Below are 7,195 nucleotides of genomic sequence, written 5' to 3'. Positions count from 1 at the left end.
TTGGTTTTGTTGTTGCTTGTTTTTCCTTGGCGTGCCTAAACTGTCCTGTAAGTAGGAGAGTGAATCTTGCCAATGAACTTTGTTGTCCTGTCGCTTAATATTAAATCTGGGTTTTGCTGGTACTGTTACTGGTGACTTTTCAAAGACTTGTTGACTTGTTCATAACAGTACTTTAGTTTTGTTGTTTTTTTTCATTTTTTCCAGTATTTTAGTAGCCATTACTAAGCATTAGGTTTCTATAATTATTATCTATTTCATTTTTATGCATCCCAGAGCAAGCTGTAAATGCAGAATGAGGACATGGTCTTCTGGTGAACTTGGGAACAACTAGGTTAACAGCTTAACTTGAGGTTAAAGGTTTTTTTCCCCCAGTTAAATGACTCTGAGATTCTATTCCAGATCTATGAAATGCTATAGAACCTACTGAAAACATGGAATAAAACCCACAGCACTCAAGTTCCACCATGGAGCAAGGTGTTCAAAGTTCCTCATTTTAAACACATCCAATTTCTAAATTAATTTTTTCATGCTGAAGTACTAGACATGGAGCCCTCATAAGCCTTAGTGGAATTAGCAAGACTGAACCATTTAGCTGTAAATCAGAGTTGCTTGTTTTTAGAATAAAATTCAAATAGGTAATTGCAAATAGGTATAGTCTGCAAAAACAGGACAGAAGGACAAGTATGAATATGAAAAAAATAATAAAGTGTGTGAATAAATATACCTCTTTCTTCTTACCATACAGAATGCATTATGTAAAGCTTTCAGCATAACATGAAAGGAAATGACAAGTGGAAGAATGGCAATTATTTTCTTTAATGAAGAAAATATGATTTGTAACCTTGAAAGAGTAACTTTTTTATCCAGTCTGGAGGACTAAACCCAAGCTTTACACAGATTTGCAGCCAGCCTCTGATATTTTCATGTACAACCAAATACTTCAGGCAGCACGTTTAATTTAGGAATTTTCACTGTTTTTCTTTTTAGAGACTCATGTTTACATTCAAACTTGAAAGAATAAAAAAGATACAAAGCTTACAGATCAAAGAACTTGCCACCCTCTGTACCAACACTAAAACATTCTTTTGCTTTCTCTCTGTATAGTACAAACCCAAGATGCAAGGATTACGTGATTAATGCAGTTGCTTTTCCATTTCATGAACCCAATGCTCAAAAGTAACGTACGAGTTTGGAGAGGCTTTTTATTTAGACAACTGAAAACAGTTAAACATTCAAAAGCAGCATACAATGAAACAAAACCCGAACCAAATACTTTTAAGTACATAATCCCTTCTTTTCAACTAGAGCCAATTTTTCCAACTTTCAAGGAAAAAAAAAGGTAAAAGCCATTGTATCTCTTCTTTGTAATAATGAAAACACACTACAATGAGTCTAATTGAGATTGGAGAGACTGGATCTTGGCTTGCACACTTCTTTGAAAAGACAGTAGGCAGTTATGCCAAAAAGCCAGCAGAACTCTACTACTTGTCTTTTGGGTTTTTATTTGGATGCTGAGTTCTCTTACAGACAACACCTAGCCAGTTCCACTGCATTCTCATCAATTACTGCCCATCTTTGCCCCACGGAGGGAGCGCACTCTGGAAGGCTGCTGTCTGTCACTGCTCACTTGATTTAGTCTCGCATGTCCACGTGTCACATAACAGCTGCAGTAATCAGGCTTTCACTTCAGGAGTTGAGCTGTACACTGTATCTGAGTTTTCAGAGGCAATCTCTTCTGCAACTAAATAAAAAAGGTGTTATTTAATTTCACTTTAGATAGAGAAACAAAAGAAATGTTGCAGGGATTGCTTAAAGAGACCAGTTTAGTTTGTTTTCCCATTCAACCTGACCCAGCTGTTCTACCCCATCTGTTCTGCCTGCACAGCTCCAGTCTGATACCTACCACATAATCAATGTCAGGCAAATGCATTCAAAGATCTTTTGAAAAATACCAGAAAGCACTTCAGGGAAAGTACTTCTTTCATACTAAGGAATGCTATCATCTTGACTGTCTTTTAACACTGAAGCTGACAGTTCAGTTCATTACCTATTTCCTCCTCTGCAGTTCCTGGAAGGGTAGTCCTTGCTTTTGCTGCTTCTGCATTCTCCTCTTCTGTAGAGACAGAGTAGAAAAAAAAAAACAGTCAATACGTTCAGTTCCACCCACAAACCTTAATTAAAAAAACAAAGCCATTTCCATGTAATTCAGTGTTGAGGAGAAATACTTGAGCAAGCAATTACATTAATGAATATCCACATGTTGTTATTGCCTCCCTCTCCCCAAGCTGAAAGAATCAGAGTACAATATAAACTAAAACTACCATCCACACTTCTTTCTAGAGTCTCTCAAAATTATAGAAGTGGTATCACATATTTCTCACTCTTTAATGTAAAAATACATCAGGCTCTTGGCTTAAATACCCACGAAGTGTCTATATTCAAAAAGCTTATGGGTTCGATATTAACTGCTTACATGACAGCTACAAAAGTACATCCTTCAACCTAACAGATATGAGAAGATCAGAAACCCTCAGCAGAGAGGAGTTACTGTATGAAACTCAGTGTTTACCACTAATGATAGACTTCAAAGGTGCACAAGGAGTTGCCAAGCTTCCCCAGGACCCAGCACACACTTACCAGGAACTACACACTTCCAAAGGCCATAGGTTTTCCCTACTGTTGTCTGCCACAGCCTAAGTGTTCCATCCTCAGAGCCACTTGCATATAACTCTCCATCGGGGCTAAATCTCACGCAGTGAATGGGACCAAAGTGCCCTTTGTAAGATTCTGAAGGGAACATGTCAACACCGTCAATTTCAAATTTCAGCCAACAACTGAAATTTAAGTACAAACTGATCAGTTTCTGATACAAAACAGAGTTTCTATGGATGGGTGTGTCAGCAATGGCTACTTTAGGCATTTAACAATTAATTAAGATATTAATGTTTCATTAACTACAAGAAAAAAGGTGCTTGGTTTTTCTAGACAAAACTGCAAAGCAGGCCAGCAGCACAGGGTACACATGCTCTGTTCCTTCAACCACTTCTTCCACAAACAAACAATTTTAAATGAGGACTGGATCAGTAAGAAAATATACTTTTTTTTAAACAAATTTGGCCAACACATCATATTTTTCATAAAATATTGTAACTGACATATCTAATAACCAGTATGAAAATTTAGCATACAGCTATTATACAAAATGAGGATTTTTTTAAATAGGTGCAGAATTGTTGAATGGGTATTTTAATTAGTTCTAGAATATTATGTATACTGAGATAGCAAAAAATGTTTAACTGATTATGTACCTTTTCATCATCCTCCTGCACAGCATGTTATGCTAAGACTCATTTGAGTACAACAGTTTCATTTACTGGTCATTATTTTATTAACACCCATTTCAGAACTCCTTTATGATTATAGGAGACAAACATACCTAATTCTTCTCCTGTATTATAGTCATATTTATAGAGTTTAAAATCTTCACCACCTGCAACCAAACATTCTTTCGCAGGGTGAAGAGATGCAGAATTGATTGTAGCAGGTGCTTCAAATGATTTAATCTGCTCTAGACTGAGGGAGAAAAGGTTGTTAACAAAGTTCATCTTAAAAAAAAAAATCCTTAGAGCAAAGAGACTGTGATTCTACTAATCTCAACTGCTTTTCCCAGAAATAAAATACAACCCCACAGAGTTTCTGAAACAAGTTTTGATACATGCAAATCATGCTTGTCAAGTTAGAAATGAGTTTAGACTAAGCAAAACAAAAGCTCACACATACAGAACTACTTTCTGGAATATGTTTAAGCATGTAACTTCCTTTCTTGAAACATCATAGGGATGCCAGTTTTGACAGCTTGGTGACTCTGGCCTTGTACAACCAGTTTTTACCCACAAGAAGCCCATGACTCCACCTGTGAAAACTGGGAGTTGTGCACTCACGTTTCTGCACTATGAAAAGCAATAGTCTTCCCATAGGTTATCACCAGTATCTGTCCTTCTGGAACATACTCCATGCTGCTCACTGACATTGCCACATTTAGTGATTTCACCTCAGTCATGGTACTCCGGTCCCAGAGGCTTAAAAGGAAACAAGAAGGGAAAAAAAGATTCTCAGACTTCTGCAAATCAAACCATTTCCACCTCACATCCATGGCAAGACCTGTATCAAAACAGGCACCCATCAAGGAACGTGGTTTGATTCCACAGGTACTTCAGATCTTCAGTGGCTTTATCTGCATTCTCACCTAGGCCAGGCTTAAGACACATGCCCTTTGCAGCTAATGCCACAACATTAAATGGTATATATGTGTGTGTGTGTATATATATGTGTGTATATATATATATATGTATAATATACACCATTTAACTACTCAGTTATTCTCCTGGAGATTAAAAGTCTTGATTTAAGTCTTCTAAAAGCAATAGATCTTGAAGCAAGGCTTGAAGATTCTATTATGTCTTTTTACTTCAAAAGAAAAAGAGTTACTAATCCCAATTTACAGAGGTTCATTGAGGATAATAAAGTTTAATATCTAGCAGTGCAAGAAGTATCTAAGCAGAAATTACATTGTGCGGCTGTGACAAATAAAAATCTTCATTCATTAGCTGACTGCTGCATTTCTATTCCTACCATTTGGAGGAAAACAAACAGGATTAGGTTCCTGCCTATCTTTAACACTAGGAAACAGAAGAAGACAAAGCAGCAGTAACTCAGGACAGTGTTACTGTGCATGCATGCAAGAGACCTCATCTATAAATTCATCTTCTTCAGGATCACAAAAGGCATACATTTATTCTGTGCAGCTCTCAAAGACCACCTCTCCTTATCAGGAAGAACACATCGGCAAGGAGCACACATTTATGGGGAAATTAAAACTATTACCAAAATGATCTCTGACAGAAGAACAGAGCTGCATCAGGCATGCAGCTACAATAATCTAGGATCAGGCAACCTGTGCTACTCATATCCTTTACCAAAATAATATAATTTCATCCTCACACAGAGCATGACAATACAGAAAACTCCAAGCTACTTTTTCTTACCGGACAGTTTTATCGTCAGCTGAAAGAATCTGTTTGTCATCACTGCTCCACAAGGCCTTTTTAATGCCAGAAGTATGTCCACTGACAACATCAGGTTCTTAAAAGAAAGCCAAATATTTTAATAGATGTAATAAAATGAAATAACATCATGCAGCAGTTTGCGGGCTTCCTTAAGCTACACAGATTTCCATCTACTAGAGACTGTAGAATTACTTCAAGCACTTAGGACTTTATTTGCAGATCTTATTCCAGGAACAGGATAAATGCAAACTGGGTATCTGATTGCTTAGCTCTCAAAAACTTCACTAGGTGAACATCGATGTTCTCTGGCTTCCTATCAACCATCAATAGGTCAGTATCGACATGAATTTAAACACTCTTAAATATTGGAGTTGTTTTTGCTCTCAGATGACTAAATTTTAATTAATTAGACCAATTTCTAGCATGGCTGAACTGAACTGAAACATGCTGTGCTTGATGTCTCATTCCTGGAAGTGTGCAATACCAGGTTGGATGGGGCTTTAATCAGTCCATAGAAGAGGGTTTGGAACCAGGCAATCTCCAACCCAAGCAATTCTGGGACCCTTATACACCAAAAGCTCATAGACATTACATTTGTAACACAACCCTCAACACTGTTCTTAGTGATTCATAAAAGAAAGCAGTCCCTTCATTTCAGAAGTTTCATTTAACTCAAAAAAGCCCCCAAGGGTCAGTTTTAAAAGCAGACTCACCTGCTTCTGGCTTGCTCAAGTCGTAGATACGCAAGAGCTTATCTTGTCCACCTGTTAACAGATAATTGCTATCCTGAAACAGAAGTTATAGAGAGTCAACTCTACTTTGAATCAAAATACAGCCTTTGTCTCTGAGTTAAAATCACAGCTTTTTCTTCAGACAACCTCTAACACACTTGTTACATTAACCCTACAATCCTAACAACAAGCAGCAGTATTTTAGATTATTTACCTGTTAAGATTTACAATAAAAAAGTAAAAAAATATATAATAGCAAAACATACTCAAGAGCTTATTTCCCTGGTGAATAAGGTACAAAGGTTTCTCATACCTGTGTAAAATCCACACTTTTGACAATGTGTTTGTGAGCCAATGTGATTAGTTCATCGCCTGACACAGCATCCCACACTTTGCTAAACAGCAAGAGGAAATATTCATATTTTAGAAGCACCAGCACAAATCAACCTGAGCAGTCAGATGAATTTGTAAGCAATCTTTCCTGATACATCATTATATCCTAAGTGCTACATTCTTATAAGTTGTAACCTAGTTAGTCAGTAAGAATATTTTATATATTTTTACTAGAGCTTTTTTTGGGCCTTCCTACCACTTTCCTTTATGCTCTTCTTCAGGACCATGCAAACCAATTAACATTTTAGTTTAAAGATAAAAGTGTCTCTTCTCTGCAACTTCATTAATACATTTTGCCCTCTAATGACAAGATTCAACTTGCAAAATATTCATTAATACTGCAAACAGCACAAACAACAAAAAACATGGAAGAACTAATTCACTAGAAGTTTCATGTCATGAAAAGAGGCTAACTGCTAGATGAAAAATAAAAATCCCCCTCTCAACTCTGCTATAACTACAGTGCAAGAGATCAGAGCTGCACAGAAAAGTTAAGTAAACCAGTATAATTAACCACATCAAGAAGCAATCATAGTTGTTCATCATGACACAATTAACTGCAGCTACTTTCAAGAAGGCAAAAATCTAGGTTTTAATGGGACTAGCCAAAAATAAGCTAACAGTTACTAAAGAGAAACAAATTACTCAGTAATTTAGTACAGATTGTTGTCACCAAAGAGCTACAGAATAAAAATCAAAGCACAGACCAAGAAAACAGTGTATCACTTACGCTGTGAAATCTGCTGCTGCTGTAGCTGCTTTAGTGGCATCCGTGTTCAGGGTGGCACCCCAAACAGCTCCTTTGTGACCCAGAAACGTGCCAATCCAGTCTCCTGTGTCCCCCTGGCGCAGCATGGGCTTGCCATCTTCACAGAAACAAAACCAGTATTGAGGTGACATGGTAAAAGAAGGAAGCAGTTTTTTAAAAGAAAAAAAATTTCCCTTGCACCAGCACGTGGAAATACCCCATACTTTACAAAGCCACTCTTTGCAGAGGGGTTCAGC

General features: G+C 37.2%; 1 protein-coding gene across 1 annotated transcript; it reads right to left on the bottom strand.

Annotated features, from left to right (window-relative positions):
- Positions 1–1,177: 1,177 nt before the first annotated feature.
- Positions 1,178–7,058, bottom strand: STRAP (serine/threonine kinase receptor associated protein). The gene is made up of 9 exons (XM_005425302.2): positions 6,921–7,058; positions 6,111–6,192; positions 5,780–5,852; positions 5,046–5,142; positions 3,942–4,079; positions 3,437–3,573; positions 2,638–2,787; positions 2,048–2,113; positions 1,178–1,741 (listed from the first exon to the last, which is right to left on the bottom strand). The coding sequence occupies exons 1-9, from the start codon at positions 7,043–7,045 to the stop codon at positions 1,674–1,676; spliced, it is 936 nt and encodes a 311-aa protein (XP_005425359.2). The 5' UTR covers positions 7,046–7,058; the 3' UTR covers positions 1,178–1,673.
- Positions 7,059–7,195: the final 137 nt, after the last annotated feature.

Source organism: Geospiza fortis, unplaced genomic scaffold (assembly GCF_000277835.1).
Source record: "Geospiza fortis unplaced genomic scaffold, GeoFor_1.0 scaffold13, whole genome shotgun sequence".
In the NCBI taxonomy this organism is placed as follows: domain Eukaryota; kingdom Metazoa; phylum Chordata; class Aves; order Passeriformes; family Thraupidae; genus Geospiza; species Geospiza fortis.
Note: the sequence above shows the minus strand (reverse complement) of the source record. Positions and strands in the feature narration are given on the sequence as shown.

Excerpts from the sequence above, each read along its gene's own strand:
- STRAP (XM_005425302.2), bottom strand. The coding sequence starts at position 7,045 with ATGCTGCGCCAGGGGGACACAGGAGACTGGATTGGCACGTTTCTGGGT. Across the intron at positions 2,788-3,436 it reads TAATACAGGAGAAGAATTAG|AATCTTACAAAGGGCACTTT; the intron begins GTATGTTTGTCT and ends TGTTCCCTTCAG. Across the intron at positions 1,742-2,047 it reads AACTGCAGAGGAGGAAATAG|TTGCAGAAGAGATTGCCTCT; the intron begins GTAATGAACTGA and ends TTTTTTATTTAG.